General features: G+C 41.0%; 1 protein-coding gene across 2 annotated transcripts in view; it reads left to right on the forward strand.

Moving 5' to 3' along the window:
• LOC133564755 (probable E3 ubiquitin-protein ligase HERC4) overlaps positions 1 to 25,736 on the forward strand; it is a 61,986-nt gene that overhangs the window by 20,044 nt on the left and 16,206 nt on the right. The window contains exons 5-12 of one of the 2 annotated variants that reach the window (XM_061919237.1): positions 5,006 to 5,097; positions 5,160 to 5,287; positions 6,808 to 6,947; positions 7,037 to 7,092; positions 7,191 to 7,282; positions 13,579 to 13,638; positions 13,723 to 13,819; positions 16,163 to 16,343. In XM_061919237.1, the coding sequence (XP_061775221.1) occupies positions 5,006 to 5,097; positions 5,160 to 5,287; positions 6,808 to 6,947; positions 7,037 to 7,092; positions 7,191 to 7,282; positions 13,579 to 13,638; positions 13,723 to 13,819; positions 16,163 to 16,343 (846 nt within the window). The remainder of the gene's footprint in view (positions 1 to 5,005; positions 5,098 to 5,159; positions 5,288 to 6,807; positions 6,948 to 7,036; positions 7,093 to 7,190; positions 7,283 to 13,578; positions 13,639 to 13,722; positions 13,820 to 16,162; positions 16,344 to 25,736) is intronic. The other variant, XM_061919238.1, reaches the window with a different exon arrangement.

Here is a 25,736-nt window from a genome sequence, read left to right on the forward strand (position 1 = left end):
TGTTTGGCGTCAAAATTGGCTTAAAAGGTTAACATGTCAACAGTTAGCAAGTACCAAGTCATATGCTAACAGTGAAAATGTGTCCACTACGCTTTGAGTACCTTGAAGGTAGAAAAGCGCTATACAAATACAACCCATTTATATAAGTCTGAGGCGTTCGGCTGCAAAATTGTCTAAAAAAGTTAGCATGCTAACAGTTAGCATTCACCAAGTTATATATAAGTCTGAGGCGTTCGGCTGCAAAATTGTCTAAAAAGGTTAGCATGCTAACAGTTAGTATTTACCAAGTTATATATAAGTCTGAGGCGTTCGGCTGCAAAATTGTCTAAAAAGGTTAGCATGCTAACAGTTAGTATTTACCAAGTTATGTATAAGTCTGAGGCGTTCGGGTGCAAAATTGTCTAAAAAAGTTAGCATGCTAACAGTTAGCATTCACCAAGTTGTATAAGTCTGAGGCGTTCGGCTGCAAAATTGGCTAAAAAAGTTAGCACGCTAATTTTAGCATGCTATCAGTTAGCATGTGTCATGTATCAAGTGATATGACTGAGGTGTTTGGCGTCAAAATTGGCTTAAAAGGTTAACATGTCAACAGTTAGCAAGTACCAAGTCATATAAGTCTGAGGCGTTCGGCTGCAAAATTGTCTAAAAAAGTTAGCATGCTAACAGTTAGCATTCACCAAGTTATATACAAGTCTGAGGCGTTCGGCTGCAAAATTGTCTAAAAAGGTTAGCATGCTAACAGTTAGTATTTACCAAGTTATATATAAGTCTGAGGCGTTCGGCTGCAAAATTGTCTAAAACAGTTAGCATGCTAACAGTTAGCATTTACCAAGTTATATATAAGTCTGAGGCGTTCGGCTGCAAAATTGTCTAAAAAGTTTAGCATGCTAACAGTTAGTATTTACCAAGTTGTATAAGTCTGAGGCGTTTGGCTGCAAAATTGGCAAAAAAAAAGTTAGCACGCTAATTTTAGCATGCTATCAGTTAGCATGTGTCATGTATCAAGTGATATGACTGAGGTGTTTGGCGTCAAAATTGGCTTAAAAGGTTAACATGTTAACAGTTAGTCATATGTGTCTGAGGTGTTTGACTACAAATAGTGCTAAAAAAGTTGGCATGGAAACAGTTAGCATGCGTCAAGTTTTAAGTGTAAGGAGTCCAAGGCGTTCTGCTGCAAAATTGGTTTAAAAAGTCAGCATGCTAACAGTTAGCATGTGTAAAAAAATAAAGAAGTTTTAAGCCTAAGGTGTTTGGCTGCAAAATTGACTGAAAAAGTTTGCATGCCAACAGTTAGCATGTACAAAATAATATAAGTCTCAGGCATTCAACTGCAAAATTGGTTTAAAAAGTTAGCATGCTATCAGTTAGCATGTGTAAAAATAATCAAGTTATGAGCTTGAGGTGTTTGGCTGCAAAATTGACTGAAAAAGTTTGCATGCTAACAGTTCGCATGTACCAAGTTATATGGGTCCGAGGTGTTCGGCTGCAAAATTGGCTAAAAAATTTAGCATGCTAGTAGTTAGCATGCGTCCAGTATTAAGTTATAGGAGTCTGATGTGTTTGGCTGCAAAATTTGGTGAAAAAGTTTGCATGCTAACTGTTCGCATGTACCAAGTTATATGGGTCTGAGGTGTTCGGCTGAAAAAGTTAGCATGCTAACAGTTAGCATGTGTAAAAATAATCAAGTTATGAGCCTGAGGTGTTAGGCAGCAACATTGGCTAAAACAGTCTAGCATGTTAGCAGTTAGAATGGGTCAAGTCCCAAGATATATGATTCTGAGGTGTTAAGGTGAAAAATTGGCCTAAAGAGTTAGCATGCATCTGCATCAAGTATTAAATTATAGGAGTCTGATGTGTTTGGCTGCAAAATTGGCTGAAAAGTTTGCCAGCTAAGAATTTGCATGTACCAGGTTAAATGGGTCTGAGGTGTTCGGCTGCACAATTTGGCTGAAAAAGTTTGCATGCTAACAGTTAGCATGTTCCAAGTTATATGAATCTGAGTTGTCCAGCAGCAATTTTGGTTTAAAAAGTTAGCATGTGTAAAAATAATCAAGTTATGAGCCTGAGGCTGAATACAGCACACTGACAGTTAGCATGTGTCCAGTACCAAGATGTAGGAGCCTGAGGTGTCCGGCTGCCAAATTGGCTAAAAAAATTAGCGTGTTAACAGTTAGCATGTGTCAAGTATTATGTTATAGGAGCCTGATTGTTTTGGCTGCAAAATTGGCTGAAACAGTTTGCATGCTAGCAGTTAGCATGTACCAAGTTATATGAGTCTGAGGTGTTTGGCTTCAAAATTGGTTAAAAGGGTTAGCATGCTAACAGTTAGCATGTGTCAAGTGCTGAGTTATGAGTCTGAGGCGTTCAGCTGCAAAATTGCTTTAAAAAGTTAGCATGTGTTAAACAAAAAGTCAAGTTATGAGCCTGAGGTGTTAGGCTGCAAAATTGGCTCAAAAAGTTAGCATGCTAACAGTTAGCATGTGTAAAAATAATCAAGTTATGAGCCTGAGGCTGAATACAGCACACTGACCGTTAGCATGTGTCCAGTACCAAGATGTAGGAGTCTGAGGTGTCCGGCTGCCAAATTGGCTAAAAAAATTAGCGTGTTAACAGTTAGCATGTGTCAAGTATTATGTTATAGGAGCCTGATTGTTTTGGCTGCAAAATTGGCTGAAACAGTTTGCATGCTAGCAGTTAGCATGTACCAAGTTATATGAGTCTGAGGTGTTTGGCTTCAAAATTGGTTAAAAGGGTTAGCATGCTAACAGTTAGCATGTGTCAAGTGCTGAGTTATGAGTCTGAGGCGTTCAGCTGCAAAATTGCTTTAAAAAGTTAGCATGTGTTAAACAAAAAGTCAAGTTATGAGCCTGAGGTGTTAGGCTGCAAAATTGGCTCAAAAAGTTAGCATGCTAACAGTTAGCATGTGTAAAAATAATCAAGTTATGAGCCTGAGGCTGAATACAGCACACTGACAGTTAGCATGTGTCCAGTACCAAGATGTAGGAGTCTGAGGTGTCCGGCTGCCAAATTGGCTAAAAAAATTAGCGTGTTAACAGTTAGCATGTGTCAAGTATTATGTTATAGGAGCCTGATTGTTTTGGCTGCAAAATTGGCTGAAACAGTTTGCATGCTAGCAGTTAGCATGTACCAAGTTATATGAGTCTGAGGTGTTTGGCTTCAAAATTGGTTAAAAGGGTTAGCATGCTAACAGTTAGCATGTGTCAAGTGCTGAGTTATGAGTCTGAGGCGTTCAGCTGCAAAATTGCTTTAAAAAGTTAGCATGTGTTAAACAAAAAGTCAAGTTATGAGCCTGAGGTGTTAGGCTGCAAAATTGGCTCAAAAAGTTAGCATGCTAACAGTTAGCATGTGTAAAAATAATCAAGTTATGAGCCTGAGGCTGAATACAGCACACTGACAGTTAGCATGTGTCCAGTACCAAGATGTAGGAGTCTGAGGTGTCCGGCTGCCAAATTGGCTAAAAAAATTAGCGTGTTAACAGTTAGCATGTGTCAAGTATTATGTTATAGGAGCCTGATTGTTTTGGCTGCAAAATTGGCTGAAACAGTTTGCATGCTAGCAGTTAGCATGTACCAAGTTATATGAGTCTGAGGTGTTTGGCTTCAAAATTGGTTAAAAGGGTTAGCATGCTAACAGTTAGCATGTGTCAAGTGCTGAGTTATGAGTCTGAGGCGTTCAGCTGCAAAATTGCTTTAAAAAGTTAGCATGTGTTAAACAAAAAGTCAAGTTATGAGCCTGAGGTGTTAGGCTGCAAAATTGGCTCAAAAAGTTAGCATGCTAACAGTTAGCATGTTTCAAGTTTTATGAATCTGAGTCGTTCAGCCGCAAAATTGGTTTAAAAAGTTAGCATGTTAACAGTTAGCATGCTAACAGTTAGCATGTGTAAAAAACAAAACAAGTTATGAGCCTGAGGTGTTAGGCTGCAAAATGGTCTAAATCTAGCACGTTGACAGTTGGCATGTGTCAAATACCAAGATGTACGAGTCTGAGGTGTCCGGCTGCAAAATTGGCTTAAAAAGTAATAATCAAATTCATAGGGAATTGTGCAACAATATACAAAACGGATGGTTCTTTTCCTCTTTGTTCCGAAGGACACGACGTCCACAGTTTCCAAAAACTATTTGAAATGTCGACTCGTCAGACCACAGAACACTTTTCCACTTTGCATCAGTCCATTTTAGATGAGCTCAAGGCCCAGCGAAGCCGGCAGCGTTTCCGGGTGTTGTTGATAAATGGCTTTCGCTTTTGCCTAGTTGGGTTTTAACTTGCACTTACAGATGTAGCGACCAACCGTAGTTACTGAGTAGGTTTTTTGAAGTGTTCCTGAGCCTGTGCGGTGATATCCTTTATGTCGCTTTTTGATCGAAGGTCCATAATATCATGGCTGACGTGCAGCGATTTCTCCAGATTCTCTCAACCTTTTGATGCTATCACGGACAGTAGATGGTGAAATCCCTAAATTCCTGGTTGAGAAATGTTGTTCTCAAACAAATTTGCTCACGCATTTGTTGACAAAGTGGTGACCCTCGCCTCGTCCTTGTTTGTGAATGACTGGGCATTTCATAGAAGCTGTTTTTATACCCAACCATGGCACCCACCTGTTCCCACATTGGCCTGTTCACCTGTGGGATGTTCCAAATAAGTGTTTGATGAGCACTCCTCAACTTTCTCAGTCTTTTTTGCCACTTGTGCCATTTTTTTTTTTTTTTAAACATTTTACAGCCATCAAATTCCATATGAGCTAACATATGCAAAATATAACAGAGTTTTCCATATCTTGTCTTTGCAGTCTATTCAATTGAAAAGGATTTGCAAATCGTTGTATTCTCTTTTTATTTACCTTCTACACAACGTGCCAACTTCACTGGTTTTGGGGTTTCTGATAACTTTATAATTCACTGTAACATGTGGCCCTCGCTGACATTTAGCCCCGCCCCACGGGTAAATGCTTTTTAGAACTCACTGTAAACATATTTGTCTTAAACAGGCCGATTCAACATCTGCATCGTCCCGGCTCTAAGACGTCTGAGCATCGCCTTCATCGCCTGCGGAGAGAATCACTCCGCCGTCCTAACAAAGGTACCTATCTCCGCTAGTTTTTGGACAAACTGTTGCAAACTGCGTGTTGTCGCCCTTGGCAGGAGGGCGAGGTTTATACGTTTGGCGAAGGGGCTGACGGTCAGCTGGGTCACGGCTCTTTTACGGATGAAGTGATGCCCAAACTTGTGGTGGGGATGGATGAGCGGGCGTCCCAGGTGGTCTGTGGCAGGTAAACACTTGCGGCTGACCGTTATTTTGATCGTCCATTAGTCAACGATCAATCGTTTGTCATAAACCTTACTTAATTCATTAAAAAAAAAGAATACAAAAGAAAACACATTTTAATGAATGTATAAATGTATTCAGTTCAATCAATCAATCAATCAATCAATGTTTACTTATATAGCCCTGAATCACTAGTGTCTCAAAGGGCTGCACAAACCACTACGACATCCTCGGTAGGCCCACATAAGGGCAAGGAAAACTCACACCCAGTGGGACGTCGGTGACAATAATGACTATGAGAACCTTGGAGAGGACGAAAGCAATGGATGTCGAGCGGGTCTAACATGATACTGTGGAAGTTCAATCCATAATGGATCCAACACAGTCGCGAGAGTCCCGTTCACAGCGTAGCCAGCAGGAAACCATCCCAAGCGGAGGCGGACCAGCAGAGCAAATATATACTTTTACTCAAGTATATATTTGGGTGACTACTCTTTACTTTTACTTGAGTAATCAATCTCTAAAGTAACAGTACGCTTACTTGAGTACAATTTCTGGCTACTCTACCCACCTCTGATAATAAGCCTTTAAGGATTTCCCATCTTTTTTCATGTTTTTTGGCATCGTTATCGTTATCAATCATGTATCTTTCTAAGGTTAAAAAACACTGAATAAATGTTTTAAAGAAAGTAATACTAAGTGAATATCTATTTTTTGGCCTTGGGTTTGTACTTTCAGAATTTCCATCCATCCATATTCTACCGCTTATTCCCTTTTGTCTATCTCAGCTACAATCGGGCGGAAGGCGGGGTACACCCTGGACAAGTCGCCACCTCATCGCAGGGCCAACACACATAGACAGACAACATTCACACTCACATTCACACACTTGGGACCATTTAGTGCTTGTTCTATTTTCGACTAAAGTAAGAGAAGAAAACAATCTGAAGTTGTCGTTATTTTTTTTAGTTTCAACGCCATGATTTTAATCGTAAGCCACAGATTTTCCTCCATGCGACCCTGAGCTAAAATGACTTTGACACCCCTGACTTAATCCATGCCATAATTGACTGGCCTGGGACTGGGACGGCGTGGCGCAGTGGGGAGAGTGGCTGTGCGCAACCCGAGCGTCCCTGGTTCAATTCCCACCTAGTACCAACCTCGTCACGTCCGTTGTGTCCTGAGCAAGACACTTCACCCTTGCTCCTGATGGGTGCTGGTTGGCGCCTTGCATGGCAGCTCCCTCCATCAGTGTGTGAATGTGTGTGTGAATGGGTAAATGTGGAAGTAGTGTCAAAGCGCTTTGAGTACCTTGAAGGTAGAAAAGCGCTATACAAGTACAACCCATTTATCATTTATTTATTTATAATTTAGCCGTTAGCCAAGAAAAATCCAAAGATTAGCCGCACCTTTTGTATAAAGCTTGGTAAACACGTAGCGGCTTATAGTCTGAAAAATATGGTAGTAAGGCTTATTGCTAAAAAAAAAAAAAAAAGTCTAAAATCTTTTTTTTCTTTTTTTAAGACGCCACACTCTTGTTTTGGGATCCTCTGGCAAACTTTGGGCATTTGGAAATGGGGTGAAAGGTCAACTCGGGACCGGAAAAGCAGAGACTAGTGCCACCCCCACGCTGGTACAACTCCCGTCGAGCTCTGACTGCACAGGTTGGGATCTTTATATTTGTAATAGTCCGAAATGTACAGTTCATGCTTCAGATGACTTATCCAGATATTCATTTTTCTCGCCTTCCAAGCAGACTTGAGGATCGCAGCCGGTTGGAACTCCAGTTTTGCTTCCGCCGGACCGCGGGTAAAGTGTGTTTGCCATTCAGGCTGCGTTTGTCGGAAACAGGTAGCAAAAAAAAAAAAAAAAAAAAGTCCTTCATAGTTTTTTTTTGTTTCTGTCAGGGTTTGGAGCAAAAGCAGATAACCGGAAGGCTCGATGAGGCGAAGCTGAGAAAATGGCTGGCGTTAAAAAAGTGCACACCAGAGGCTGAGAGGTGCCATTTTGTGTCCATACAACATACACTATATTGCCAAAAGTATTTATTCTCTTGATCACCCCCTGGGAGGTGAGGGGAGCAGTGAGCAGCAGCGGTGGCCACGCCCGGGAATCATTTTTGGTGATTTAACCCCCAATTCCAACCCTTGATGCTGAGTGCCAAGCAGGGAGGTAATGGCTCCCATTTTTATAGTCTTTGGTATGATTCGGCCGGGGTTCGAACTCGCAACCTACCGAGCTCAGGGCGGATGCTCTTTTGCAACTATTACAGCTTCAACTCTTCTGGGGAGGCTGTCCACAAGGTTGCAGTTCGACCATTCTTCCAAAAACGCACCGGTGAGGTCACACACTGAGGCCTGGCTCTCAGTCTCCGTTCTAAATCATCCCAAAGTGTGTTCTATTGGGTTCAGGTCAGGACTCTGTGCAGGCCAGTCAAGTTCATCCACACCAGACTCTGTCATCCATGTCTTTATGGACCTTGCTTTGTGCAATGGTGCACGGTTATGCTCCAAACTGTCGCCACAAGGTTGGGAGCATGGAATTGTCCAGAATGTTTTGGTATCCTGGACCATTCAAAGTTCTATTCAAGCCCAACTCCATACCAAATGTCACACACTGCACAATGCAATCCGAAATGTAGAGTTCTCCTGGCAACCTCCAAACCCAGACTGGTCCATCAAATTGCCAGATAGAAAAGCATGAATCATCACTCCAGAGAAGGCGTCTCCACTGCTCTAGAGTTTAGTTTAGTTTATTAAGGATCCCCATTAGTCTACACCAGGGGTGTCAAACTCAAATACAGAGTGGGCCAAAATTCTAAACTGAACAAAGCCGAGGGCCAAAGTTGAACAACTTAACCTTTTGATAGGGACCCAAACAAGTTTTGCATTGAATATTGAACTAGCAAGGCTTATGTAACTTTATAGTGACGTGCAAAATCGAGTTTAGTTGGTAGCGGGTGGTGTATATTGTAGTGTCCCAGAAGAGTTAATGCTGCAAGGGGTTCTGGGTATTTGTTCTGTTGTCCTCATGTTGTGTTACGGTGTAAATGTTCACCCGAAATATGTTTGTCATTCTTGTTTGGTGTGGGTTCACAGTGTGGTGTAACAGTGTTAAAGTTTTTTATACGGTTACCCTCAGTGTGACCTGTATGGCTGTTGACCAAGTATGCCTTGCATTCATTTGTGTGTGTGTAGAAGCCGCATATATTACGTGGCTGGGCCGGCACGCTGTTTGTATGGAGGAAATGCGGACGTGACGACAGGTTGTAGAGGATGCTAAAAGCAGTACCTTTAAGGCCCCAATATTGTTGTCTGGGTGGAAATTCAGGAGAATGGTTGCCCCGGAAGATTTTCGGGGGGCGCTGAAATCCGGGATTCTCCTGGAAAAATCAATCAATCAATCAATGTTTATTTATATACCCCCAAATCACAAATGTCTCAAAGGGCTGCACAAATCATTACGACTACAACATCCTCGGAAGAACCCACAAAAGGGCAAGGAAAACTCACACCCAGTGGGCAGAGAGAATTCACATCCAGTGGGACGCCAGTGACAATGCTGACTATGAGAAACCTTGGAGAGGACCTCAGATGTGGGCAACCCCCCCTCTCTAGGGGACCGAAAGCAATGGATGTCGAGCGGGTCTAACATGATACTGTGAAAGTTCAATCCATAGTGGCTCCAACACAGCCGCGAGAGTTCAGTTCAAAGCGGATCCAAGACAGCAGCGAGAGTCCCGTCCACAGGAAACCATCTCAAGCGGATCAGCAGCGTAGAGATGTCCCCAACCGATACAGGCGAGCGGTCCATCCTGGGTCTCGACTCTGGACAGCCAGTACTTCATCCATGGTCGTCGGACCGGACCCCCTCCACAAGGGAGGGGGGGACATAGGAGAAAGAAAAGAAGCGGCAGATCAACTGGTCTAAAAAGGAGGTCTATTTAAAGGCTAGAGTATACAGATGAGTTTTAAGGTGAGACTTAAATGCTTCTACTGAGGTGGCATCTCGAACTGTTACCGGGAGGGCATTCCAGAGTACTGGAGCCCGAACGGAAAACGCTCTATAGCCCGCAGACTTTTTTTGGGCTCTAGGAATCACTAATAAGCCGGAGTCCTTTGAACGCAGATTTCTTGCCGGGACATATGGTGCAATACAATCGGCAAGATTGTATTCAGAGCCAGGAATATCTCTTAAGCAACTAAAACAATATTATATATTAAATAATAATACATTAAAATAAAACAAAATTAAGGCAAATTGAGCCACAATAACTTAACAGCACCATAGGCTCAGTAGGCATTGATTGATTGATTGAAACTTGTATTAGTAGATTGCAGTACAGTACATATTCTGTACAATTGACCACTAAATGGTAACACCCCAATAAGTTTTTCAACGTTTATCAATTACTTAATAAATGACCAAGTCGAGGTGATCTACCTCATATATACATACACACACATATATATATACATACAAGTATGAGAATTAGCGTGGCAGCACTGCCACTGTATAATACCGGCGGGCCAGCTCTCATGTTACTTTATTATTGCCTCAAGGGCCAAATGAAATTACATGGCGGGCCAAATTTGACCCGCGGGCCAGAGTTTGACACCCATGACACCACAGTGGAGACTATTCTTCCTGGGGTCCTAGAGTCCAGTGGCGGCGTGCTTTACACAACTTTATCACACACTTTGCATTGGACTTGGTGATGTATGGCTTAGATCAGGGGTGCCCAAACTTTTTCTGCAGGCGAGCTACTTTTCAATTGACCAACTCGAGGGGATCTACCTCATTTATATATATCATTTATATTTATTTATTTATGAAAGAGACATTTTTGTAAACAAGTTAAATGTGTTTAATGATAATACAAGCATGTGTAACACATATAGATGTCTTTCTTTCACGAAGACAAGAATATAAGTTGGTGTATTACCTGATTCTGATGACTTGCATTGATTGGAATCAGACAGTAATGATGATAACGCCCACATTTTCAAATGGAGGAGAAAAAAAAGTTGTCCTTTCTGTACAATACCGCATGAAAGTGGTTGTTTTTTGGCATCTAATTCATCCAGCTTCCATACACTTTACAAGAAAAACATTGGCGGCAAATTCCGTAGCTTGCTTGATTGACATTCACGGCACCCGAGGGTCTTGTGAGATGACGCTGGCTGCTGCCAGTTCGTTATTAGGAAAAAATGACAGAGAGGAAGGCGAGAAACACTTTTTATTTCAACAGACTTTCGCGCCGTCCCTTCCGTCAAAACTCTAAAGGCCGACTGCACATTTCCTATCTTCACAATAAAAGCCCTGCTTCATGCTGCCTGCGCTAACAAAATACAGAGTCTCGGAAAACTGGCGTGCACAAGCGATCCCTCAGAAAGCTGGCGTGCACATCACTTGTGCACGCCAGCTTTCTGAGGGATCGCTTGTGCACGCCAGTTTTCCGAGACTCTGGGACGGCGTGGCGCAGTGGGGAGAGTGGGCCGTGCGCAACCCGAGCGTCCCTGGTTCAATTCCCACCTAGTACCAACCTCGTCACGTCCGTTGTGTCCTGAGCAAGACACTTCACCCTTGCTCCTGATGGGTGCTGGTTGGCGCCTTGCATGGCAGCTCCCTCCATCAGTGTGTGGATGTGTGTGTGAATGTGGAAGTAGTGTCAAAAGCGCTTTGAGTACCTTGAAGGTAGAAAAGCGCTATACAAGTACAACCCATTTATTTATTTATTTAGTTAGCGCAGGCAGCATGAAGCAGGGCTTTTATTGTGAAGATAGGAAATGTGCAGTCGGCCTTTAGAGTTTTGACGGAAGGTACGGCGCGAGAGTCTGTTGAAATAAAAAGTGTTTCTCGCCTTCCTCTCGGTCATATTTTCATAATAATGATCTTGCAGCAGCCAGCGTCATCTCACAAGACCCTCCGGTACCGTGAATGTCATTTAAGTGACGTCTTGGTGAAGATTGATGATCACTCATTTTTAGGTCTATTTTTTTTTAAAAGCCTGGCTGGAGATCGACTGACACACCCCCCGCGGTCGACTGGTAGCTCGCGATCGACGTAATGGGCACCCCTGGCTTAGATCATGGGTGTCAAACTCTGGCCCGCGGGCCAAATTTGGCCCGCCATGTAATTTATTTTGGCCCTAGAGACAATATTAAATTAACATTAGAGCTGGCCCGCCGGTATTATACAGCGTCGGTGCATTCACCGCTAATTCTAATACTTGCCAACCCTCACGATTTTCCCAGGAGACTCCCGAATTTTAGTGCCCACCCCCAAAAATCTACCGGGGCAACCATTCTCTTGAATTTCTCCCGATTTCCACTCGGACAACAATATCGGCGGAGTGCCTTAAAGGTACTGCTTTTAGCGTCCTCTACAACCTGTCGTCATGTCCGCTTTTCCGCCATACAATCAGCGTGCCGGCCCAGTCACGTAATACATGCGGATTCTACACACACACAAGTGAATGCAAGGCATACTTGGTCAACAGCCATACAGGTCACACTGAGGGTGGCCGTATAAACAACTTTAACACTGTTACAAATATGCGCCACACTGTGAACCCACACCAAACAAGAATGACACATTTTGGGAGAACACCCGCACTGTAGTGAAACCCAATATCTAAGTTACATTTAAACCAGTGTGGGTGGCACTGGGAGCAGGTGGGTCAAGTGTCTTTCCCCAGGACACAACGGCAGTGACTAGGATGGCGGAAACGGGGATCGAACATGCAACCCTCAAGTTGCTGGCACGGCCGCTCTACCAACCGAGCTATCCCGCCCCGGTGCGCTTGTACTGTTGTGCTACTGCTGTCACAAAATGGCGGTTTCCTACTCAGACAAAACTGCCTCTAACTCACTGTAGGACTGTCATACACACATGAAACAAAAACCTCAATGTAGGTCTCACTGAGACCTATATTTCATACACTGACCACCCCCAACTAAAATCAACAGGAAGTTTGCTATTCCCACTTCAATACAACAACTGCACTACATTCACCATGCATTAGAGTCTCAAAATGCCGGCACCAAGTCGTCCTTGTAAAATGTTCAAGCCACTTTACAACTGTTATTACAATGACACTGATGTCTAACACATGTGTATACAACTTTTTCTCTGTGTAATAATCCATCCATCCGTCTTCTACCGCTTATCCGGGCTTGGGTCGGTCCCATCCATCGCTGCTTGCAGCTTTAATTTACAGTATATTGCTGTAAATGGAAAACGGTACCAGTTTTTTTTCGGTAAATTCTGGCAACTAAGCGACCAATAACACAACATACACTCAACGGACCAACCCTTGCAGCACTAACTCTTCCGGGACGCTACAATATACACCCCCCGCTTTCACCAAACCCTGTCCACCTCAACCCCGCCGCCGAAAAGAGGCATTCAATTTTTATTAGAATTTTATTTGATATGCCATTGATATTTTTTAATATCAATATGCACCACACTGTGAACCCACACCAACCAAGAATAACAAACACATTTCGGGAGAACATCTGCACTGTAACACAACATCAACACAACAGAACAAATACCCAGAAACCCTTGCAGCACTAACTCTTTTGGAACGCTACAATATACACCACCCGCTACCAACAAAACTTGATTTTGCATGTCACTATAAAGTTATATAAGCCTTGCTTGTTCAATATTCAATGCAAAACTTGTTTGGGTCCTTATTAAAAGGTTAAGTTGTTCAACTTTGGCCCGCGGCTTTGTTCAGTGTAGAATTTTGGCCCACTCTGTATTTGAGTTTGACACCCCTGGCTTAGATGCAGCTGCTCGGCCATGGAAACCCATGCCAGGAAGCTCTCTGCGTGCTGTACGTGGGCTAATTGGAAGGTCAAATGAAGTTTGGAGCTCTGTAGCAACTGACTGTGCAAAAAGTCTTTGCACTATGCGCTTCAGCATCCGCTGACCCCTCTCTGTCAGTTCAGGTGGCCTATACCACTTGGTGGCTGAGTTGCTGTTGTTCCCCAAACTCTTCGGTTTTCTTATAATAAAGCCGACAGTTGACATTGGAAAATTTATGAGCGAGGAAATTTCACGACTGAAAATGTTGCACAGGTGTCATCTTGTGACAGTTCCACGCTGGAAATCACTGAGAGCGGCCCATTCTTGCACAAATGTTTGTAAAAACAGTCTCCGTGGCGAAGTGCCGGATTTTATACACCTGATGATGATCATTTGATCAAATACTTTTGGCAAAATCGTGTATATCAGCATCAGTATCACAGTCACTGACATTGTGCTGTCTCCTACTAACAGAGAGATCTCCGAGATGTTTTTATCAAATTCAAGCCTCGTTGCCAGTTTTACAAAAGTCACGTGAGTCCATTTTTTTCTTCGGACATATCGCCATTAAAAACGGAATATGAGCACATTTGACTTTGTTGGGGTTTTTTTTGGCAGTGGGCTCTCGCGAGAAGCAGGTGCATTGAATATAGACCTGGATGCTGCGAGCCGAACCTTCTCTCAGATGCTGGCCGTACCATGGCTACGAAAAAAAGTTCAGTAATAATCATTTTCGAATTCAATATTCACATGTTTTTCTATTGCATCTGCTAAAAAAAAAAAGTACAGTGGAAACTCGATCTGCGACTCAATTGGCTCTTCGATGTGGTCCGCCAACCAAAACGTTCGTAAAGTGAAGCAAAGTTCCCATAAGAATCAATGTAAACATGAATAATATGTGTGTGTGTGTGTATATGTATATATATATATATACACACACACACACATATATATATACACATATATATGTATGTATATATATATATACATAAATGTGTATATATTAGGGCTGGGCAACGATTAAAAAATTTTATCGAAGTTAATCGCACTATTTCTCTTGATTAATCGCGATTAACTGCATTGTATACGCAAAGCCCAATAATGAATTCAAAAGTAGTGTGTAGTGCACCTTTATTGGAATATTCTCCCACATGAACAAAAGCGCCAAAACATTTGTTGTGCAAACACAATTTAAATCAGTCCTTGTTAAACCGTAGCAGTTAAATAGCATATTTTATGAAAATCAACTCCAAAAATGTAAATACAAACATTTAAGCTTATTGCCACTGCCAGGGGTATTTAAGTTATCCTGTTTGTTATGGAAAATAAATATAATCTACATACAAATATCTGAGCCACAATCATAACATCTGAACAGGCAATTTCTGAGGTAACAGCAGAAACATTTTTTTTTATCAGGGATCTTATGTTTAAAAAACCTATATTATAGGTAGTGGGCTGTTTTAGGGAATTTTTGATCAAATTATCCGTAGTAGCAATATTAATAATGTTGTGTTTATTCTGCGTAGTGCACTTAAAATAATTATGACCATATCTAGGAATTGATATGATGGGAATTTTCCGATTGTTTGCTTGGTGCTTTGATAAACTGAAGGCATCATATACATGGTACTATATTGTGATGTTATGAGCCAGGGAAAAAAGAACTACCCTACCCAGCATGCAACAGGAGTGACGAGCATGCGCGGTAGCCCGGTATAGGTTGTGTCGCCATGACGGCATCTTGTATGTTGTGATATGCACGCTCTGAAAGCAAACGTTAAGAACTCAGCCAACACTCCTGGTCTGCATTATTGATAAATAGACAGACAACACATATACTCCGCTGCTTCACAGGCCGCTGGATGTAGCCGGCAAAGTATTCCCATGCTAGCTAGCACGCCTCATTCAGTCCAAAACGGCCCGATCTATCCACATCCAGAATTGTGTGGCGGTCGTAAGTGATCCCGGAGTGACCAGGCTGTAAGCCAGCCAGGAAATTTGCAGAATTGTCCGGTATTTTTGCCAAATGTTCCATCTTTACCAAGAGCCCCTCGACGTCCGGGCGACGCCACCTTGTTAAGAAAAGGCGTTAACAAAATAAAAGCATGTAAACAACATACGCAAATGTGCGATTAAATAATTGTCGGCGTTAATAGATTGATGAGTTAACTCGTAATTAACGCATTAATTTGCCCACCCCTAGTATATGTGTGTGTGTGTGTATATATATATGTATATATGTGTCTGTATGTGTGTGTGTGTATATATATATATATATATATATATACAGACAGACTAATTAGGAACCTTTGTTTGTTTACTTACTACTAAAAGGCAAGTTGTCTTCTATGTTCACTATTTTATCGAAGGACTAAATTGTTCTTCGATTGCAATAATAAACATATGTTTAATGTACCGTAAGATTTTTTTTGTTAAAATAAAGCCACTTTTGTGGCTTTACCAGTACCAAAATATTAATATCGAGACCACCCTACCTCCAATTTTGGTAGAGGAAGCTACTACGGTTTAGCTCGGTTGGTGGAGTGGCCGTGCCAGCAACTTGAGGGTTGCAGGTTCGATTCCCGCTTCCGCCATCCTAGTCACTGCCGTTGTGTCCTTGGGCAAGACACTTTACCCACCTGCTCCCAGTACCACCCGCACTAGTTTAAATGTAACTTTGATATTGGGTGTCACTATGTAAAGCGCTTTGAGTCATTAGAGAAAATCGCTATATAAATATAATTCACTTCACTACTACCGAGATGAATGTTGCAATCAAATAGCTGGTGTGAAATAAGCACCTTATTTACAGAATAAACACTTTCTGGGAGAATCTACTTCCGAGTTAGACAACATACCATAGATAGCCCACAACAGTACTGCCATCTGGAAGTGAACATTTTTAAATGTTACATAAAAATATATTTTTATTCTAAAACAATCAACATTTATTAACATAAATCGGTTCAAATGCATGCGGTACATGTCCCTAATTGTTATGGAGTTCTAAAATATTGTGTCAACTAAATTTTCTTCAATCTCTTTTTGCACACAGCTGGACTTGAAAAACTGTATGGAAATTCTCGTTAAGTCAGGACCTAACCTCAGATCTCCAGAGATCATTGTGGTCCTGCTCGCTTGCCCTCTCTTCCAAGAAGTTGCACACGTCCTGAACCTCGTGCTGCCGATGGCTGTGGTCATCAAAGACATGTGCGAGAAGTGTCACACAACGCTGAGTAAGATTTTCCCTTTCTTAGGAGGCGGATTTTATCGGGAACAATTAGTTATTTTTCTTTGTAAATAATGTTAGATTTTCGTTCTGTAATTACTGTGGCACATTGTCATTTATCAACTTTGTCAACACTGCAAAAGCCAAAATCCAAGCAAGATTAAAATAATGTATTTTTCCTGGACTATAAATGTCAGGTTCAAACACTGATGACATCTATTAAACAAGACAAGAAGCAAGGAATCCGACAGAGACAGAATTAAATTTGGTTCAATGAGAAAAAACGGGTAGACATTGTACCCTTGTACAGCGTCATCACACGCTCTAACGAAAGATTGTACGCCTCCTCTTTTATTTGGATTTTCCCTGATTACATGGCAAAAGCTTTTCCTAAGGGACGGAGGTCGTAAACAGCCATCCCCTTTGATTACAAACAGTTCAGAGAAAAGGTCGTAAAACAGTTCAAATAAGAGGTCGCCTTAAGGGGAGTCTTGTCCTGCTTCCTCTCCGCCTTGTAGTTCTTTATTATTTTTCTTTCTAAATAATGTTACATTTTCAGTTTGTAATTACTGTAGCACATTGTTATTTATCAACTTTGTCCACACTGCAAAAGCGAAAATCTAAGCAAGATTAAAATAATGTATTTTTTCGGACTATAAATGTCAGGTTCAAACACTGATGACATCTATTAAACAAGACAAGAAGCAAGGAATCAGACAGAGACGGAATTACATTTGGCTCAATGAGGAGAAACACGTAGACACTGTAACCTTTTAGAGCGTCGTCACACGCTCTGACGAAAGATTGTACGCCTCATCTTTTATTTGGACTTTCCCTGATTACATGGCAGCGGCTGTTTCTAAGGCACGGGGGTCATAAACAGCCATCGCCTTTGATTACAAACAGTTCCAAGAAAAGGTCGTAAAACAGTTCGAAGAAGAGGTCGCCTTGAGGGGAGTCTGGTCCTGCTTCCTCTCCGCCTTGTAGTTCTTTATTATTTTTCTTTCTAAATAATGTTACATTTTCAGTTTGTAATTACTGTAGCACATTGTCATTTATCAGCTTGGCCAACACTGCAAAAGCCAAAATCCAAGCAAGATTAAAATAATGTATTTTTCCTGGACTATAAATGTCAGGTTCAAACACTGATGACATCTATTAAACAAGACAAGAAGCAAGGAATCAGACAGAGACAGAATTAAATTTGGTTCAATGAGAAAAAACACGTAGACACTGTAACCTTGTACAGCGTCATCACACGCTCTAACGAAAGATTGTACGCCTCCTCTTTTATTTGGATTTTCCTTGATTACATGGCAAAAGCTTTTCCTAAGGGACGGAGGTCGTTAACAGCCATCGCCTTTGATTACAAACAGTTCCAAGAAAAGGTCGTAAAACAGTTCAAAGCAGAGGTCGCCTTGAGGGGAGTCTGGTCCTGCTTCCTCTCCGCCTTGTAGTTCTTTATTATTTTTCTTTGTAAATAATGTTAAATTTTCTGTTTGTAATTACTGAAGCACATTGTCATTTATCATCTTTGTCCACACTGCAAAAGCCAAAATCCAAGCAAGATTAAAATAATGTATTTTTCCTGGACTATAAATGTCAGCTTCAAACACTGATGACATCTATTAAACAAGACAAGAAGCAAGGAATCCGACAGAGACGGAATTAAATTTGGCTCAATGAGGAGAAACACGTAGACACTGTAACCTTGTAGAGCGTCATCACACGCTCTGACGAAAGATTGTACGCCTCATCTTTTATTTGGACTTTCCCTGATTACATGGCAGCGGCTGTTTCTAAGGGACGGGGGTCGTAAACAGCCATCGCCTTTGATTACAAACAGTTCAGAGAAAAGGTCGTAAAACAGTTCAAATAAGAGGTCGCCTTAAGGGGAGTCTTGTCCTGCTTCCTCTCCGCCTTGTAGTTCTTTATTATTTTTCTTTGTAAATAATGTTACATTTTCAGTTTGTAATTACTGTAGCACATTGTCATTTATCAACTTTGTCAACACTGCAAAAGCCAAAATCCAAGCAAGATTAAAATAATGTATTTTTCCTGGACTATAAATGTCAGGTTCAAACACTGATGACATCTATTAAACAAGACAAGAAGCAAGGAATCAGACAGAGACGGAATTACATTTGGCTCAGTGAGGAGAAACACGTAGACACTGTAACCTTGTAGAACGTCATCACACGCTCTGACGAAAGATTGTACGCCTCCTCTTTTATTTGGATTTTCCTTGATTACATGGCAAAAGCTTTTCCTAAGGGGCGGGGGTCGTAAACAGCCAATCCCTTTGATTACAAACAGTTCAGAGAAAAGGTCGTAAAACAGTTCAAAGAAGAGGTCGCCTTGAGGGGAGTCTTGTCCTGCTTCCTCTCCGCCTTGTAGTTCTTTATTATTTTTCTTTGTAAATAATGTTACATTTTCAGTTTGTAATTACTGTAGCACATTGTCATTTATCAACTTTGTCCACACTGCAAAAGCCAAAATCCAAGCAAGATTAAAATAATGTATTTTTCCTGGACTATAAATGTCAGGTTCAAACACTGATGACATCTATTAAACAAGACAAGAAGCAAGGAATCAGACAGAGACGGAATTACATTTGGCTCAATGAGGAGAAACACGTAGACACTGTAACCTTGTAGAGCGTCATCACACGCTCTGACGAAAGATTGTACGCCTCATCTTTTATTTGGCCTTTCCCTGATTACATGGCAGCGGCTGTTTCTAAGGGACGGGGGTCGTAAACAGCCATCGCCTTTGATTACAAACAGTTCCAAGAAAAGGTCGCAAAACAGTTCAAAGAAGAGGTCGCCTTAAGGGGAGTCTTGTCCTGCTTCCTCTCCGCCTTGTAGTTCTTTATTATTTTTCTTTGTAAATAATGTTACATTTTCAGTTTGTAATTACTGTAGCACATTGGCATTTATCAGCTTGGTCAACACTGCAAAAGCCAAAATCCAAGCAAGATTAAAATAATGTATTTTTCCTGGACTATAAATGTCAGGTTCAAACACTGATGACATCTATTAAACAAGACAAGAAGCAAGGAATCAGACAGAGACGGAATTACATTTGGCTCAATGAGGAGAAACACGTAGACACTGTAACCTTGTAGAGCGTCATCACACGCTCTGACGAAAGATTGTACGCCTCATCTTTTATTTGGACTTTCCCTGATTACATGGCAACAGCTGTTTCTAAGGCACGGGGGTCGTAAACAGCCATCGCCTTTGATTACAAACAGTTCCAAGAAAAGGTCGCAAAACAGTTCAAATAAGAGGTCGCCTTAAGGGGAGTCTTGTCCTGCTTCCTCTCCGCCTTGTAGTTCTTTATTATTTTTCTTTGTAAATAATGTTACATTTTCAGTTTGTAATTACTGTAGCACATTGGCATTTATCAGCTTGGTCAACACTGCAAAAGCAAAAATCCAAGCAAGATTAAAATAATGTATTTTTCCTGGACTATAAATGTCAGGTTCAAACACTGATGACATCTATTAAACAAGACAAGAAGCAAGGAATCAGACAGAGACGGAATTACATTTGGCTCAATGAGGAGAAACACGTAGACACTGTAACCTTTTAGAGCGTCATCACACGCTCTGACGAAAGATTGTACGCCTCATCTTTTATTTGGACTTTCCCTGATTACATGGCAGCGGCTGTTTCTAAGGCACGGGGGTCGTAAACAGCCATCGCCTTTGATTACAAACAGTTCAGAGAAAAGGTCGCAAAACAGTTCAAATAAGAGGTCGCCTTAAGGGGAGTCTGGTCCTGCTTCCTCTCCGCCTTGTAGTTCTTTATTATTTTTCTTTGTAAATAATGTTAAATTTTCTGTTTGTAATTACTGAAGCACATTGTCATTTATCAACTTTGTCAACACTACAAAAGCCAAAATCCAAGCAAGATTAATATAATGTATTTTTCCTGGACTATAAATGTCAGATTCAAACACTGATGACATCTATTAAACAAGACAAGAAGCAAGGAATCAGACAGAGACGGAATTACATTTGGCTCAATGAGGAGAAACACGTAGACACTGTAACCTTGTAGAGCGTCGTCACACGCTCTGACGAAAGATTGTACGCCTCCTCTTTTATTTGGATTTTCCTTGATTACATGGCAAAAGCTTTTCCTAAGGGACGGAGGTCGTAAACAGCCATCCCCTTTGATTACAAACAGTTCCGAGAAAAGGTCGCAAAACAGTTCAAAGAAGAGGTCGCCTTAAGGGGAGTCTTGTCCTGCTTCCTCTCCGCCTTGTAGTTCTTTATTATTTTTCTTTGTAAATAATGTTAAATTTTCTGTTTGTAATTACTGAAGCACATTGTCATTTATCAACTTTGTCAACACTGCAAAAGCCAAAATCCAAGCAAGATTAAAATATTGTATTTTTCCTGGACTATAAATGTCAGCTTCAAACACTGATGACATCTATTAAACAAGACAAGAAGCAAGGAATCAGACAGAGACGGAATTAAATTTGGTTCAATGAGAAAAAACGGGTAGACATTGTACCCTTGTACAGCGTCATCACACGCTCTAACGAAAGATTGTACGCCTCCTCTTTTATTTGGATTTTCCTTGATTACATGGCAAAAATTTTCCTAAGGGACGGAGGTCGTAAACAGCCATCCCCTTTGATTACAAACAGTTCAGAGAAAAGGTCGTAAAACAGTTCAAATAAGAGGTCGCCTTAAGGGGAGTCTTGTCCTGCTTCCTCTCCGCCTTGTAGTTCTTTATTATTTTTCTTTGTAAATAATGTTAAATTTTCTGTTTGTAATTACTGAAGCACATTGTCATTTATCAACTTTGTCCACAGTGCAAAAGCGAAAATCTAAGCAAGATTAAAATAATGTATTTTTCCTGGACTATAAATGTCAGGTTCAAACACTGATGACATCTATTAAACAAGACAAGAAGCAAGGAATCCGACAGAGACAGAATTAAATTTGGTTTAATGAGAAAAAACGGGTAGACATTGTACCCTTGTACAGCGTCATCACACGCTCTGACGAAAGATTGTACGCCTCCTCTTCTATTTGGACTTTCCCTGATTACATGGCAACAGCTGTTTCTAAGGCCCGGGGGTCATAAACAGCCATCGCCTTTGATTACAAACAATTCCAAGAAAAGGTCGTAAAACAGTTCGAAGAAGAGGTCGCCTTGAGGGGAGTCTGGTCCTGCTTCCTCTCCGCCTTGTAGTTCTTTATTATTTTTCTTTGTAAATAATGTTACATTTTCAGTTTGTAATTACTGTAGCACATTGTCATTTATCAACTTTGTCCACAGTGCAAAAGCAAAAATCTAAGCAAGATTAAAATAATGTATTTTTCCTGGACTATAAATGTCAGGTTCAAACACTGATGACATCTATTAAACAAGACAAGAAGCAAGGAATCCGACAGAGACAGAATTAAATTTGGCTCAATGCGGAGAAACACGTAGAGACTGTAACCTTGTAGAGCGTCGTCACACGCTCTGACGAAAGATTGTACGCCTCATCTTTTATTTGGCCTTTCCCTGATTACATGGCAGCGGCTGTTTCTAAGGGGCGGGGGTCGTAAACAGCCATCGCCTTTGATTACAAACAGTTCAGAGAAAAGGTCGTAAAACAGTTCAAATAAGAGGTCGCCTTAAGGGGAGTCTGGTCCTGCTTCCTCTCCGCCTTGTAGTTCTTTATTATTTTTCTTTGTAAATAATGTTAAATTTTCTGTTTGTAATTACTGAAGCACATTGTCATTTATCAACTTTGTCCACACTGCAAAAGCGAAAATCTAAGCAAGATTAAAATAATTATTTTTTCCTGGACTATAAATGTCAGGTTCAAACACTGATGACATCTATTAAACAAGACAAGAAGCAAGGAATCAGACAGAGACGGAATTACATTTGGCTCAATGAGGAGAAACACGTAGACACTGTAACCTTGTAGAGCGTCGTCACACGCTCTGACGAAAGATTGTACGCCTCATCTTTTATTTGGACTTTCCCTGATTACATGGCAGCGGCTGTTTCTAAGGCGCGGGGGTCGTAAACAGCCATCGCCTTTGATTACAAACAGTTCCAAGAAAAGGTCGTAAAACAGTTCGAAGAAGAGGTCGCCTTGAGGGGAGTCTGGTCCTGCTTCCTCTCCGCCTTGTAGTTCTTTATTATTTTTCTTTGTAAATAATGTTAAATTTTCTGTTTGTAATTACTGTAGCACATTGTCATTTATCAACTTTGTCCACACTGCAAAAGCCAAAATCCAAGCAAGATTAAAATAATGTATTTTTCCTGGACTATAAATGTCAGGTTCAAACACTGATGACATCTATTAAACAAGACAAGAAGCAAGGAATCAGACAGAGACGGAATTACATTTGGCTCAATGAGGAGAAACACGTAGACACTGTAACCTTGTAGAGCGTCATCACACGCTCTGACGAAAGATTGTACGCCTCATCTTTTATTTGGACTTTCCCTGATTACATGGCAGCGGCTGTTTCTAAGGCCCGGGGGTCATAAACAGCCATCGCCTTTGATTACAAACAGTTCCAAGAAAAGGTCGCAAAACAGTTCAAATAAGAGGTCGCCTTAAGGGGAGTCTGGTCCTGCTTCCTATCCGCCTTGTAGTTCTTTATTATTTTTCTTTGTAAATAATGTTAAATTTTCTGTTTGTAATTACTGAAGCACATTGTCATTTATCAACTTTGTCCACACTGCAAAAGCGAAAATCTAAGCAAGATTAAAATAATGTATTTTTTCGGACTATAAATGTCAGGTTCAAACACTAATGACATCTATTAAACAAGACAAGAAGCAAGGAATCAGACAGAGACGGAATTACATTTGGCTCAATGAGGAGAAACACGTAGACACTGTAACCTTGTAGAGCGTCGTCACACGCTCTGACGAAAGATTGTACGCCTCATCTTTTATTTGGACTTTCCCTGATTACATGGCAACAGCTGTTTCTAAGGCCCGGGGGTCATAAACAGCCATCGCCTTTGATTACAAACAGTTCCAAGAAAAGGTCGTAAAACAGTTCGAAGAAGAGGTCGCCTTGAGGGGAGTCTGGTCCTGCTTCCTATCCGCCTTGTAGTTCTTTATTATTTTTCTTTGTAAATAATGTTACATTTTCTGTTTGTAATTACTGAAGCACATTGTCATTTATCAACTTTGTCCACACTGCAAAAGCGAAAATCTAAGCAAGATTAAAATAATGTATTTTTTCGGACTATAAATGTCAGGTTCAAACACTGATGACTTCTATTAAACAAGACAAGAAGCAAGGATTCCGACAGAGACGGAATTACATTTGGCTCAATGAGGAGAAACACGTAGACACTGTAACCTTGTAGAACGTCATCACACGCTCTGACGAAAGATTGTACGTCTCATCTTTTATTTGGACTTTCCCTGATTACATGGCAGCGGCTGTTTCTAAGGGACGGGGGTCATAAACAGCCATCGCCTTTGATTACAAACAGTTCCAAGAAAAGGTCGTAAAACAGTTCGAAGAAGAGGTCGCCTTGAGGGGAGTCTGGTCCTGCTTCCTCTCCGCCTTGTAGTTCTTTATTATTTTTCTTTGTAAATAATGTTACATTTTCAGTTTGTAATTACTGTAGCACATTGTCATTTATCAACTTTGTCCACACTGCAAAAGCCAAAATCCAAGCAAGATTAAAATAATGTATTTTTCCTGGACTATAAATGTCACGTTCAAACACTGATGACATCTATTAAACAAGACAAGAAGCAAGGAATCAGACAGAGACAGAATTACATTTGGCTCAATGAGGAGAAACACGTAGACACTGTAACCTTTTAGAGCGTCGTCACACGCTCTGACGAAAGATTGTACGCCTCATCTTTTATTTGGACTTTCCCTGATTACATGGCAGCGGCTGTTTCTAAGGCACGGGGGTCATAAACAGCCATCGCCTTTGATTACAAACAGTTCCAAGAAAAGGTCGTAAAACAGTTCGAAGAAGAGGTCGCCTTGAGGGGAGTCTGGTCCTGCTTCCTCTCCGCCTTGTAGTTCTTTATTATTTTTCTTTCTAAATAATGTTACATTTTCAGTTTGTAATTACTGTAGCACATTGTCATTTATCAGCTTGGCCAACACTGCAAAAGCCAAAATCCAAGCAAGATTAAAATAATGTATTTTTCCTGGACTATAAATGTCAGGTTCAAACACTGATGACATCTATTAAACAAGACAAGAAGCAAGGAATCAGACAGAGACAGAATTAAATTTGGTTCAATGAGAAAAAACGGGTAGACATTGTAACCTTGTACAGCGTCATCACACGCTCTAACGAAAGATTGTACGCCTCCTCTTTTATTTGGATTTTCCTTGATTACATGGCAAAAGCTTTTCCTAAGGGACGGAGGTCGTTAACAGCCATCGCCTTTGATTACAAACAGTTCCAAGAAAAGGTCGTAAAACAGTTCAAAGCAGAGGTCGCCTTGAGGGGAGTCTGGTCCTGCTTCCTCTCCGCCTTGTAGTTCTTTATTATTTTTCTTTGTAAATAATGTTAAATTTTCTGTTTGTAATTACTGTAGCACATTGTCATTTATCATCTTTGTCCACACTGCAAAAGCCAAAATCCAAGCAAGATTAAAATAATGTATTTTTCCTGGACTATAAATGTCAGCTTCAAACACTGATGACATCTATTAAACAAGACAAGAAGCAAGGAATCCGACAGAGACGGAATTAAATTTGGCTCAATGAGGAGAAACACGTAGACACTGTAACCTTGTAGAGCGTCATCACACGCTCTGACGAAAGATTGTACGCCTCATCTTTTATTTGGACTTTCCCTGATTACATGGCAGCGGCTGTTTCTAAGGGACGGGGGTCGTAAACAGCCATCGCCTTTGATTACAAACAGTTCAGAGAAAAGGTCGTAAAACAGTTCAAATAAGAGGTCGCCTTAAGGGGAGTCTTGTCCTGCTTCCTCTCCGCCTTGTAGTTCTTTATTATTTTTCTTTGTAAATAATGTTACATTTTCAGTTTGTAATTACTGTAGCACATTGTCATTTATCAACTTTGTCAACACTGCAAAAGCCAAAATCCAAGCAAGATTAAAATAATGTATTTTTCCTGGACTATAAATGTCAGGTTCAAACACTGATGACATCTATTAAACAAGACAAGAAGCAAGGAATCAGACAGAGACGGAATTACATTTGGCTCAGTGAGGAGAAACACGTAGACACTGTAACCTTGTAGAACGTCATCACACGCTCTGACGAAAGATTGTACGCCTCCTCTTTTATTTGGATTTTCCTTGATTACATGGCAAAAGCTTTTCCTAAGGGGCGGGGGTCGTAAACAGCCAATCCCTTTGATTACAAACAGTTCAGAGAAAAGGTCGTAAAACAGTTCAAAGAAGAGG

The sequence above is a fragment of the Nerophis ophidion genome, linkage group LG13 (assembly GCF_033978795.1).
Source record: "Nerophis ophidion isolate RoL-2023_Sa linkage group LG13, RoL_Noph_v1.0, whole genome shotgun sequence".
Lineage (NCBI taxonomy): Eukaryota > Metazoa > Chordata > Actinopteri > Syngnathiformes > Syngnathidae > Nerophis > Nerophis ophidion.